General features: G+C 35.4%; 1 protein-coding gene and 1 pseudogene across 1 annotated transcript; both read left to right on the top strand.

The window, feature by feature from the left end:
* The first annotated feature begins 2288 nt into the window (after window positions 1–2288).
* Window positions 2289–7912, top strand: LOC133673279 (alcohol dehydrogenase-like; annotated as a pseudogene).
* Window positions 7913–10292: 2380 nt separating this feature from the next.
* Window positions 10293–12342, top strand: LOC133672528 (probable glycosyltransferase At5g20260). The gene is made up of 6 exons (XM_062092960.1): window positions 10293–10543; window positions 10708–10970; window positions 11061–11117; window positions 11381–11619; window positions 11874–12031; window positions 12133–12342. The coding sequence occupies exons 1-6, from the start codon at window positions 10343–10345 to the stop codon at window positions 12232–12234; spliced, it is 1020 nt and encodes a 339-aa protein (XP_061948944.1). The 5' UTR covers window positions 10293–10342; the 3' UTR covers window positions 12235–12342.
* Window positions 12343–14012: the final 1670 nt, after the last annotated feature.

Raw genomic sequence — 14012 nt, forward strand, 5'->3', positions numbered from 1 at the left:
CTTGATCATAGGATATTATTCAGAAAAAAAAATTCGTGTTATCAAAAGATTTTCTGCGATTATATTCATTAGAGTTTTATCATTCAGAATATCATTTCCTATTTGATCCTTTTGAATTCCATATTCGAAGTTGTAATTGGATATATTCATTTAAAAAATCAATTCAATACATTTTTTATGTACCTATAAGTGTTATATTGGATTTGAATCAAATTTTGGATCAATCCATATTGATTGACTGCCTCCACTATGTTGTTGCTAGCAAATATCACTCTTTTTTATTTATCTATTATAAACAAAATTCTTGTTTTCTTGCAAAGTAATAAATACTTTTACTATCTTGGACTTGGTTAATTATCAAGTCCAAGCTTTTTAGGTCTAGCATATTGCTAGACCCATGCTATCTTGAGTTGGTCTAATTGTCAAGCTCAAGTTCTTTGGGTCTGACGTATTCATCAAACCCATTTTATTTGGTTTAGATTTTTTAACTTACATTGTCTATGAGGAGTATTAAAGCTAATAAAAAAAAGTTGTCATCCCAAGTTGAGATTAACCCAAGAGAAAACACAAGTGTTATGACTTTTTGAAATGGAAAAGAGGTGATAACTTAATTGTCAGCTTCAATTTCATATTCTAATATAACTAAGGTGCAGACCATAACATCAGATTCAACATGAACCGAGACCACTCTACCAGATTCAACAGCAACCATGATGTAGACTACCATGCCAGATTCAACGTCAAGTTTAATAAAACATACAGCCCCTGAAACGATAGATGCATTAGCTGATAATGAAAGTAATAAAATCATCTTTCTTATTACTAAGAAAAAGACAGAGCATGATATTGTTAATATTTCATTGTTGGATGCGATCAAGCAAATTCTATGATATATAAAATTTCAAAAGGAATTGTACACCAACCAAAAGAAGTTGAATACTGTTAAGAAAATAAGAGTTGGAAAGAATGTGTCCACAATCATACAAAGAAAATTGTCTCAGAAATACAAAAACATAAGATAGAAAAAGCTATGCTTGATTTAGGAGTATCAATCAATGTTATGTTACTTTTAATTTACAAGGTTTTGAATTTAAGACCTTTAAAGAAAACAAAGGTAATAATTCAATAAGCAGATAGGTTTAATTCATATCATGCATAAGGGCATTGATGAGGATGTTTTAATTTTTCTATGGATTTTTACATTATACACATGGATAATGAATTTGTTTTAAATTCAACTCATGTATTGTTAGGCATACCATTTATGAAAACAACAAGAACTAAGATCAATATGTATAAGAGAGTTTTATCTTTTGAGCTTGTTGGAGAAATAGTAACATTTAACATTTTTTATTCTATGAATCTGTTTTTCATGTTAATGTAACTGACTCCATTGTGCTAGAAGATTTTGAGCATGTTTGGCAAATCCATATTATTTTAGACTTAGCTAATTATTATGTCCAAACTCTTTAGGTCTAGTATGTTTATCAGACTCACGTTATTTTAGATATAGCTGGTTGTTTTACAATATATTATCCAACAGTTAATAATTCAGCTCTATAAAAGGAGATTAGTTGAAGGATTATATAGATATAACACTTGATAAAAAAAAATTTAATGTGTGAATATTTTGTTTTGGGGTCTACTTTTTAGTTATAAGACTAAAAATGATTATTTTTTTACTATTCCATGTTATATAAATAGATCATACAAACTTAAAAATAAAAATTCAAGTACATGAATATATAAAAAGTTTAACAAAAAAAATATTTTAATGTAATTTAAAGATATATTGAAACTGAATAATTCAATTTCGTGTTGTGAACAAACCACTGCTTGTGACGTGGCAAAAGTTGCCAGAAGAAATAACCGACACTAACTGAAAAAATTAGTTAGTTATAACGTTTATTCCCTCTCTCTCTTTCTCTCTAACCGCCAAAACAACACAACAGATATTATTTATTTCCCTCGTATTAGTCCCTCAACTACCTACCTTTCATCAATCTGATCCTTCTGTCAAAACACTTATCATTTTCACTATTCAACACCATCTCTAATTATTTGAGCACAAGGAACGGTTTGGGGGAGATAGACGGGGACCTAATTGGTAAAATCAATAATTTCAGGACTTAATCAAGAAATTATAAGTAGTTAGCTGACTATATAATCTGAGGCTTTCCCTTTTGACCTCTCATCCTCTTCTCTTTCAACTAAACAAGAAGAATCTCCTCTCCTCTTCTCTCCTTTCCTCTAGCTAGCTCTAAAGAAAAGAAAGGAAAATTCAAGAAATGAACAACGGAAACGGTTTCAACCACCACCTCCCAGTGTACGGCCCGAGCTCAGACGATTCCGAAGAAGAAGGTATAAATAACTTTGTCGTTGAAGAGCTGCCCTCCGATTATCCCTCGGACGATCTCCAAGAAGAAGTTCATTTCATTGTGAACCAATCCTCCGATGATTCTGAAGACAGCAGCGTTAACAACCAATCCTCAGAAGATCCCCAAGGAGGAGGCTGTGACGTCCACCAACACGATGCACATGACCACCAAGAAGAAGCCATTGTTGTCCAAAAAACTGATGATGGTCCCCAAGGAGGAGGCAGGGACGTCCACCAAAACGCTGCACATGATCACCAAGAAGAAGCCATTGTTGTCCACCAAACTGCTGATCCCCAAGGAGGCAGCAATGACGTCGAAATACACGCTGCACATGATCCCCGTGATGAAGTCATTCATGTCCATCAAACTGATGATCCCCAAGGAGGCATTGAAGTCGACCAACACGCTGCACAAGATACCCACGAAGAAGCCATTGATGTCCAACAAACCGCTAATCATGACCCTGGAAACATGAATTTTCTAGGAGCAGTCCTTCTTGCTGTCATAATCGTTTATCTTAAGATTTGCGCTTTTTGCTGTCGTAATATCGTAGGAAATGCCCTTTTAGCTGTCGTAATCGTTTCTATGTTAATCTTTGTGATCAGCTTTTTCTTGAACAAGTAACACCACTTGCTTTTTGACTTTCTTGCCATTTCTTGTTCCTGTTTTGATCATTTTCTTGCTATCTTTTCTGTTATCTTCCCTTCTTTTTTACCTCCTTTTTAATAAATTTTTTTATTGTTTTTCGAGTTTAAAAGAACCGAAACGAAGCGTCTAGATGAGAAGCTTCCATTCAAGTTGGTGACATCTATCAAAGAGAAGCATCTTTCTTGCGGAATTATGCAGCAATGGAGAGGGATTTTAAGGTGCAAACGCATCAACATGTTATCACTCAACTGATCACAAGCTCAAGAGCAAATATGCAAGTGAACATTACTTCTTCATGTTTGAGTACTGACGATCCTCATAACGCTCATTTATTCTTTATTCCCATTTCTTGTCGAAAATGGGGATTTCAATACATTTTTTCATAGTTTCTGTTCAAGTTTTTTTCTTTCAATGAGGATTTCAAGTTTTAAGCACCTGGTTCTTTGCAATCTAAGGTCTGAGATTAGTACATGTGACTCCTAATTCTCATAATTCTCAATACAATATCATTTACTTTTAATCTAAACAATGTAATTTACCAAGAAAAACTCATAATTCTCTCAAGAGATTTGACACCACACAACATGCTAGATATCCTGAAAAGTAAAAGTCTCCAGTGACTGACCATGATTCATTTAAATATTTATTTTTTTATTATAAACATAGTTCTTAAATCTAATTTATAGCAAGGTTCGGAATGATGAGTTCACTCAGTTCAATTTATTTTTTTATTTTATAAAATAATAAAAATGATAACATTTAAAAAATATATATTTTAAGCATTTTATGGTTTGATTATTTTTTTACTTTACAACCAAGTTTTTTAATATTATATTTTACCATCTTAGTAAAAATAGATTTTAAAAATCAGCAAAAATAAATAATAATACCCTCATATATATATTAAAAAATATGAAAATTAATTATAATTACATCACTCATTCTCTCTATACTAAACCCCGAACAAAAGACACAACACAAAAAAAAAGAGTAAGTCAACAACTAGTTATCAATCAAATCAAGAAAACCTAGTGAATTCAGATCTTAGCAATAAATCCTCATAAAAAAAAAAAAAACTACGTAGATCTTGACCACCCACAACTCCCATCAATCCTTCTTCCCCCACACCATTCTCACCCACTTGCCACCACCCCCACCCCACCGTTGGTGCTCGTTGCAATTAAGATTAGTGTGATTTTCGACCTCTTTGACAAATCTACCCGTACAAAAGAAAAACAAAATTATCTCCCTTTTATCTCTCTCTTGCTCTCTCAATCTAAGAAATCCACAACTAGTTACCAAGTAAACCAAGAAGGTGCTTGGCAGGAACATTTGTTGTGTGATTTTCTTTATTGCTAATATTTTGAGCAAATATTGTTGGCATACATGTTAATGGTGGAATAAATGATTTTAATTTTATATTCTAAATGGGAAATTCTCTTGCAAAGTGGATTGATGATTGGTTATTTTGCTTGTTTTCGTTATTTTTAAGCTTTAGAACTCTTTATTCTTTATATCAAATATAATAAAGTCTTGTAAATAAATAAATATTTTTTATTAACTTTTTTTTCTAACACAAACTTCTAAGGAAAAAAATTACAAGACACATTTTTACTTTTTAATTGTAGATGCCTCCAATTACTCATAATTTACAACCATTTTTTTTAGGAAAAAAATGAGAATAAAACGTTCGCAAAATAAACAAAAAGAATTTCTCTTTTACAATCCTTCAATTATGATAGATATTTCAATTAAAAGTAAGACTATATACTCTTTTACAATTCTACCATCAAACGATCAATCACTTGAAAATAGTTTCCATACCATGTAATTTTTCTTTTGGGTGTCAAGAACTACAGTTTGAAAATTAAAAACTTATAGTTTTTATAACACTGCACTAGAGAATTTTTGTATACCATAAATAAAATAAAACTTATAGTTTGAGAATTTTTCAACTCAGACAAATGTTTGTCAAAACTACAAATCTCTCTAGTCTCTCCTTTTACTTAGAATGTTCTTTGTAAAGAAAATCAGTGACATTTGAACGATAAATTTGCAAAATTGTTTTTGCAGATTGCTTAAAAGGTATAGAATAGTTTGAGGACTGGTTTGTAGTTCGCCAAAACCAGACACAACCAGAAAGCCAGAGCAAAAACAGGGGGAGCCGTTGTTGCAAACAAGAGAGAGAATACAGAGGACAAACGAAACAGCAATGATTGTAAATGGTTTTCTTTTAAAAAATATTCAAATTTATGGTCAACATAATGCTTCTGCAACTATAAATACCTACAATGACAACCCTGTCTCATCACAACTCAAGAAACAGAGCAAAGTAATCAAAGAAGCCTTAGAGAAGGGTCTAAAGTTCATTTAAGACAGAAAAAAAATATCAAGCACTGCTGGTCAAGTCATATGTTGCAAAGGTAACCAAGAAAGTTCATGATTCCTTGTGGGGTCTGTGATTTGTTCTTTGTGCTGTTGTCGTTTTGTGTTTTTGGATTTCTCATTTAAGTTTGGCAATGACTGGATGCATTTTGCTTAATCTGTAGCTGCTGTGGCATGGGAAGCTGGGAAGCCACTGGTAATAGAAGAAGTGGAGGTGGCTCCTCCTCAAGCTATGGAGGTTCGTTTGAAGATCCTCTTTACCTCCCTCTGCCACACTAATGTTTACTTCTGGGAAGCCAAGGTGACTGCATTTTCAATTGTGATTATTATGTCTGCTCATTGGTCTTTTTATAAGTTATACTAGTAGAGATTTATGCTTACAAAAATGGGCTGTCAAATTGCAGGGTCAAACCCCATTGTTTCCTCGAATATTCCTCGAATATTTGGTCATGAAGCAGGAGGGTATGAATTTGAACCATTAGTCCATTATTGGTCATGATTAGATGGAGGTTTTTGGCTGTTGTAATGGTGATGAATTGAGGTGACTAATTTGATTTTTTATCCTCCTGGCTTTTAGGATTGTTGAGAGTGTCGGGGAGGGTGTGACAGACCTCAAACCCGGTGACCATGTGCTTCCTGTCTTCACCGGAGAGTGTAAGGAATGCCGATATTGCAAATCCGAAGAGAGTAATATGTGTGATCTTCTTAGGATTAACACTGACAGGGGTGTGATGCTGAATGATGGCAAGTCGAGGTTTTCGATCAGAGGACAGCCCATTTACCATTTTGTTGGCACCTCAACCTTTAGTGAGTACACTGTGGTTCATGTTGGCTGTGTTGCCAAGATCAATCCTGCTGCTCCTCTTGACAAAGTTTGTGTTCTCAGCTGTGGAATCTCTACAGGTTGGTAGAACTACGCGATTTGATAAAAACCATTGAGTGGGCGATTTGTTGCTCTCTTGTAATGGTGATTTCTTTTTTTGACTTGTAGGTCTTGGTGCCACCTTGAATGTTGCAAAACCAAAGAAAGGCTCTTCGGTAGCCATTTTCGGACTAGGAGCTGTAGGACTTGCGGTGAGTTTGTTTATTCTGGTAGGTGCATGATAATTTTCTTCTGTTCAAGCTGCTGGTAGTGCTGATGCAGAACTTGTTTTTGTTGCTTTTTCCTAATCTAGGCTGCTGAAGGGGCTCGGATTGCTGGTGCTTTAAGAATCATTGGTGTCGATTTGAATTCCAATAGATTCGATGAAGGTGAGAGAAGCTGTAATGTTGTTCATTGTGGCTGCTGCGCATTTCTCTTAAATTATTGATTGATGCTTTGCTCTGTCTATTAGCAAATATCACAAAACTGATAGATTGAAGTAGCCTTAATGTTGATTCTTGGTGATAATAATTGCTCCCTGATGTTCATTTGTGTTTTTTCAACAGCCAAGAAGTTTGATGTCACTGAGTTTGTGAACCCAAAAGATCATAACAAGCCTGTTCAAGAGGTAAGTGACACAGTGAGTCGTGTTTTGAGCGACCAGCATCGGCGAATCCTTTACGTCTGTCCTAATTTTGATTTACTGTGTTCAGGTGATAGCTGAAATGACCAATGAAGGAGTTGATCGAAGTGTCGAGTGCACTGGAAGCATCAATGCCATGATTTCTACATTTGAATGCGTCCATGATGGATGGGGTGTTGCTGTACTTGTTGGTGTGCCGAACAAAGATGATTCTTTCAAAACCCATCCAATGAATGTCTTGAATGAGAAGACTCTCAAGGGGACCTTCTTCGGCAACTACAAACCGCGCTCCGACCTTCCTTCTGTTGTCGAGAAGTACATGAACAAGGTAAATCTGAGTTCCCATTAATCTTATCCAGCATGCAGTATGAACATACATTTCCATCCTTACACATGTAGTAGACTAGAATTATGGCTCTGTTGGTATTTCTTAGAGGGAACTTAAAGATAAAAGCGGCCAAGACATCAACTTAAATTATCATCTTTATATTGTGAAAATGAAAATCCTTAACCTTCTTTGGTAGTGCAATGCTAATACAATTGCATTGAATTTTGAAACTTCTGTCACGGGAAAGAAATCAGTAGTTATTCCTTCTTTTTATTTTGATGCAATCTCCTGCACTGTTAACTAATCTAGTTGTGATGTGACAGGAGCTGGAGCTAGAGAAATTCATCACCCATGAAGTCCCTTTCTCAGAAATAAACAAGGCTTTCGAGTACATGCTTAGTGGAGCTGGCCTGAGGTGTATTATCCGTATGGGTGAATAAAAGAAGAGTGGTTTGGTTTGCCTGGGTGTGACATGAAGCAATAAAATTCTTGTTTGAGATTGTTGATTAAAGAAAGTTTCTGTGTTTGAATGTCAGAGTTTTTGATAAAACAGCGTGTAATTTCTTTCATTGTAGATCGAAAAAAATATATAATAGCCCATTTCTGGCATGTATATGTAAATCAAAATTTCACTTGTACTTTTTCAGTGCTTTTTGTGTCCCTTTCAGTTTGTCTTTCACGGTGCTATGGATACAAAAACATTGAAAAAAATCCTGAAGCCAGGCCAGATTGGCATTTTCACTTCTGGTTCTAGAGATTACTCCTTCCAATGAACCTAAAGGGAAATTAGGCATGGCTGTTTGGAACCCATTACCGAGCGGCAGAAGATACAGCAAGGTTTGTCCGGAATGAACTCTAAATTTCATAATGGTGCACAGAGGTCAGAATTTACTCTATCAATTAGTTACTGATACGAAAATCGTTAAACTTTCTCAGAAATCAACAAGGCTTTCGAGTACATGCTTAGTGGAGCTGGCCTGAGGTGAATTATCCATATGGGTGCATAAAAGAAGACTGGTTTGGTTTGCCTGCGTGTGACAGGAAACAATAAAATTCTTGTTTGAGATTGTTGATTGAAGAAAATTAGGGTGTTTGAGCATCAGAATGTAATTTCTTTCATTGTAGATGGCAAAATTTTTTTATATATATAATTAGCCCATTTCTGGCATCTATATATAAATCAAAGAATCACATGTTTTTTTTCACGCAATTTGTGTTTTTAATGGTGCTATGGATAGAAAACTTTGAAAAAAATCTTGAAGCCTGGCCAGAATGGCAACTTCACTTGTGGTTCTTGATATAATTATGATCCAATGAATCTAAAGGGAAACTAGGTTTGGGAAAATCTGTTATGATCAGAAACAAAAAATAATGTTTGGACCCGTTCCCAAGCAGCACAAGATACAGCAAGGTTTATCCTAAATGAACTTCTAATCTCGTCTTGGTGCACGGAGGTCAGAATTCACTCCATCAGTTTGCTGATTAAAACATTGTTCAGAATGTACTAAATTTTAATTTAGGTTCAAGAATTCTAATTCTCAATTCAAGAAAATTGTGCACTTTCAACCAAATTAAAGCTAAATTTATAGAAATTAGGATTAGAACTCTTTACTTGGAAGAAATCTAAGCTTTAATTCTTAATCTTTTTGGAAAATCTTGGCTCCTTTCTCCTTTCTCCTTTCTCCTTTCTCCTTTCTCCACTCACCCCTTTTTTTCACAACTTCCACACTTGTTTTTTATAATTTCTCTTATATAAATATGATGTTTTTCTCCTATAGACTTGTCTAGGACTTGTAACTTATTAAACCTTGGTGTTTTCTATGTCAAATTTGATTGGAAACTCTAAAAATCCCCCCCCCCCCTTTTTATGTGTTTTCTGTCTTTGTGACGAAGAAGAAATAGGGTATTTATAGTCCTATTTTTTATTAATTACATTTTAATTCTTATTTTTATTTTATTTTCACAATTTGGGCCTCTCTTTTTTTACTTTCATACTTGTTCTTGTTGTGGTGGTGGTGGTGGTGGTGGTGTGTTCTCTCTATATTTATTAAAATTTTAGTTTTAATAAATTTTTTTATGTATAAGTTCATTCTCAGGGTTTTACATTTATCTTTACATGCCTTAGTTGGTTAACTTTTGAATAGGGAGTTTTTTACAGTGATATTTTAAGAATAAAAAATATTAAATATTATCTATAGAGATATGTCCCTTCTTTACCTCTTATTTTAGAAATACTCAATAAATTTGGTAATCAATCATCAATAAATTTGACTTGAAAATTGTTTGTTACATTCAGCAATCAAATCATCTTATATTTATTAAAGAAGAAATCTATATAAAAAAAAAAGCTTATCTAAACAAATATATTTCACTAAGTTTTAAATATTTATTAATGAAATTTTGTAGCAGGAGGAGGAGTACCGGAAATAACAGAATTAGTTACTTAAAGCATTCGTTCCCTCCCTTCAACCGCCACAATTAGTTATTTCTTTCTTGAGACCACCTCTCAGTCTCATTCTCTTCTCTCCAAGAAAATGATGAGACCATACGCCAATCCCCGCCCCATCAACATATGGACGGCTAGAAGAAATATTAAGAAAATTATTCCCGTTACTTTGGGCTTAGTCTTTATCGTGACCCAGATCATTCAGCTCCAGAGATCTCCCCTGGTATCCTCTTTCTTTCCACTCTTCCTTGTGCTCTTTAGTTACAACTACTTGTTTTCTTCCTGCTCATTTTTGGTTTTTTAAAGGCCAAGTTCTTTAGTTTCTTGGATTCTCGTTACTGTTTCATTGCCCTTGATGTTGTTGTTCTGATATGTTAATGCTCATTTTATAGTTTAGGGAGAAAGATTCTCTTCCTGATGAAGTATTTCGCACTCATAAGGTATCATTCCCTTTCTTCCGATTTAAGGTTCTTCTAGGATCACTTGCTTTTTCTGTTTCCTCTTCACTTTGTTGTACTGTTTGGGTCTTAAAGGGCGTTTCAGTGAGTTTAATTCCTCAGTTTTTTCTTCCTCTCCTCTTATGGTGTTTAAGGGCAATTCGATTGGTAGCATTTATCACAGAGAAGACTTCTTCTTGCCAAATTATGCGACAATGGAGAACGATTTTAAGGTCTTTGTGTACCCAGGGAGAGACCCTACAACGTGTTATGATCCAAGAGACAAGCTCAAGAGAAAATATGCAAGTGAACATTACTTCTTGAAGAATCTGATACCCAGTTCGTTCTTCACAGATGATCCTACTGTGGCTCATCTCTTCCTGATTCCCTTGTCTTGTAAGAAAACGGGAGGCAGGGTACGTACTTGAAACACAAGTAATTATTTAAATTTAATCTCTGTAATTGAATGTAAGCAATATGTCTAGTAATGCAATTAGGTCCAAATGATGAATGAACTGATTCTTTATAATTCGGCAATGGTGGTGCATTTAACTTCAACATATATAATTTTTCAATGCAGGAGGAGAAGGATATCGAGAATTATGTCAAGAGCTTGATTTCCTCATACCCTTACTGGAATAGGACTTTAGGTGCTGATCATTTCTATTTCAGTTGCCATGGCATTGATAGCGGGACTATTGAAGAAGTTCCATTGCTCATGAAGAATGTAATTCGACTTGTTTGTTCACCAAGTTATGACTCCAAGTATATTCCGCACAAGGATATTTCCCTCCCGCAGACATTAGAGCTCTCTCTTCATGATGGAGACGACGTGTGGAGCAGGTAATCTTTTATGGTTTAAAACCTTGTATATCCTTGAAGTACTGTGATTTTCCATGAACGTAACTTTAGAAACTTGCTGCAACTTGCCAGGTCAACTGTGATGTCTCGCCCTTTAATGATTTACCCAGAGATGATGCTCCCTCGCAGGTAGTGAAAAAAACAAATTTAACTTTCTATGAATGTTTTTGGCTCATCTGAACACAGTAAAATCTGGCACTAAAGCTTCCCAAGTTCCACATGGCTTTTAGGCAGGCTTTTTGACTTGGTAGTCGCATCCTTAAGCAATGATCGTATAGACTGGAGTGGTTAAACCTTGTTATACAACTTGAATTTCGATGTATGATTTGATATTTGAATCTTCTCATAGAATCAGTTCTGCATCAGCTAAGCTTCTGGGGCAAATATTGCAGGACTAAACTCGGTTTCTGGGCTGGTTCTCTTAACTCAGATGTAAGAAAGAATCTTCAAGTTTTTTATAAAGGTGCTCCAGAATTTAACTTCCATTTCTTCGACAAAATGAAAAAGGCTGCCATACTGGACGCTTATGAAAATGAACTGTATGGGAGTAAATTTTGCATTTGTCCTCGTGGGAATAATCATGGCGGTGGTGTTTGCTTAACGGAGTCGATGACTTTTGGATGTGTACCTGGTAAGAATGCTTCTCATAAGGCTTTTCTTTTCTCCTTCTGTTGTATTCATTCATTATGTAACCACACTGGCATGCTTCATAATTTTTTCATCCATAAAAACATTTTGACATTCATTATTTAGTGATTTTTGATGATATCAGGCAAGAACTTCAATTTCTTAGATAAAGCATACATTACAACACTTTTTTTTTTTACTCGTCAACCTGTCTGGCCTCTGGTTTCTCTTCTAAGCAGTTCATGTGTGTTTCTGCAGTTATCTTGCACGACTACTATGACTTTCCATTCAATGACGTTCTTGACTGGAATAATTTCTCTGTAATTCTCAAAGAGGAACATGTTCCCGATCTAGAGAAAATTCTTAAGGGAATACCAGAAGAAAATTACAAAAAAATGCATCAAAATCTTCTTCAGGTGGATAAGAATTTTGTCCCTTTTCAATCAAACCAGTGTATTCCCGAAAATATCCATTCATCACCTAGATTATTAACCAAATATTTTATTCTTGTTTGCAGGTTAGGAAGCACTTCCAATGGAATTCTCTTCCTGTCAAGTATGATTTGTTTCGCATGATTATGTATGAGCTATGGCTGCGCCGCCACATCATTAAGTATTGAACTGCTGGAAGAAGTTTCAACTTGTACCTTACATATGGTTTGATATCACTGCGTAATCCTGAACAGCAAACACTTGAACATTTTCCCCAGATTGTTGGTTTCTGAAGTTAAAAGCACATAGCATTACTTGATTTTCCTGTTCTGTAAAATGTAAAATGCTTGAGCTTAATGCAATATATCGGCAGTGAGGCTTTCATATATGAAGCTATCGTCATATTTTGTTCCTCAAATATATGCGAGGAGTTGATTTTCCCACGATATGTTGAGCAAAAGCATTCACTTCAAAATCCTACCTGGTTAAACAAAGAGAACCTATGGCATCCATTGTCAAATCCTGCAAAGAGGAACTCTGTACAAAACTGAAGCGGAGCAAAATTGGAAACATACATAAATCTTCAATCAAAACTTAAACTCATAATACTCATATCTTCAGATCTGACATAACACAATTCCGTCACCGGAGGAAATTAGGATTGGTTTTCTCTGGTCTGATCCGATCATCATATCGATTGTTGTGGATAATAAGCAAACAATGAAGATGAAGCAGCTCGACTAAGACAAATAGTGATCTCGTGAATGGACATCCTGACAACATTCTTGTTCTATCATCTCCAACCTCCCACTGAGGTTGGCGGTCCAAACATTGTTTTATCCACCATATTGTTAATCGGCCTAGAAATTGTTGCCTATTCTCAAGTCTGATTCAGCTAACATATTCGAAAACTCTGACTTTTATGATAACCAACGACCTCCTTCTGCCGATTACAAGGACAAGTTCCTATCAGCAGTCACTCAGCTGCTGAACTCGTATCAGGGTTCTCAGATTATTTCTTTCGAGCTCTCTTTCTGCCTCCATTCTGATTCCTCTGATTATGTTGATCACTGAGTGAGGTTTTTCATTAGCAAGGGTGCTAAAAACATCTCTCAAGTTACGTTGTTGTGATAAGCAACATGTCTTTTCCAACAAGTTGTATGAAGGTGCCAACACTGATCTAAAGCATCTCAAGTTGGTTTCGCGCATCTTGGGAACAAATTTCACCAACCAATTTAGCTGCCTAGAAACACTCAGCTTGGAGCATGTTCGGTTAGGTCACAATTTCCATGCCCAGAGCTTCTTTTCTCCTCTATTGAACCTGAAAGTCTTGAGCCTGAGTAGATGTAGACTCCCAGTTGAATTACCCCGTGGTTCGATGCACCTTCTTAAGTCTTTCTTGCTTGTTTACTGCTCTGGGGTAAAGAAAATTGACCTGTGATTCGGTCGGTAATGCTATGAATGTATTACTTACTGAAGAATCAAATCAAACATAGATGGAACCCCTAACTTGTCAAGATATACGGATGTTTTGGATACACAAGGACTGCTCAATTTTTTCAGCGGCCTTTCACCACGTCTAACAATGGTGAGGTACCTGTCTCGAGCAATTGAGTAAGTAAGAAAACAACCAAACAATGGGAATAAACCCTTTGATTTCTTTTCTAGTTCTTTCTATATAAACTTCTGCTGACACGAAGGTTTTACTCTGGTGTAGGCTACATGCTTACCAAGAAAACTTGCTACCTGCTTTTGATTGTAATACTGCTTTTAGCCTTTCACCTTGGTGACCACTCTGACATGCGTGATGATGATGATGAATCATGGTCGTATATAAAGGGAGGAAGGAGAAAGGCCAGAAATTTGTGAAGTACTGCAGGAATATATGCAAAAGATTGCAGTGGTGATTGTTCATACCCTTACTGGCTTTTCAACCCACTGTCGTTATACTCCTTTGGATTTGCTC

The sequence above is a fragment of the Populus nigra genome, chromosome 14 (assembly GCF_951802175.1).
Source record: "Populus nigra chromosome 14, ddPopNigr1.1, whole genome shotgun sequence".
Classification (NCBI taxonomy): Eukaryota; Viridiplantae; Streptophyta; class Magnoliopsida; order Malpighiales; family Salicaceae; genus Populus; species Populus nigra.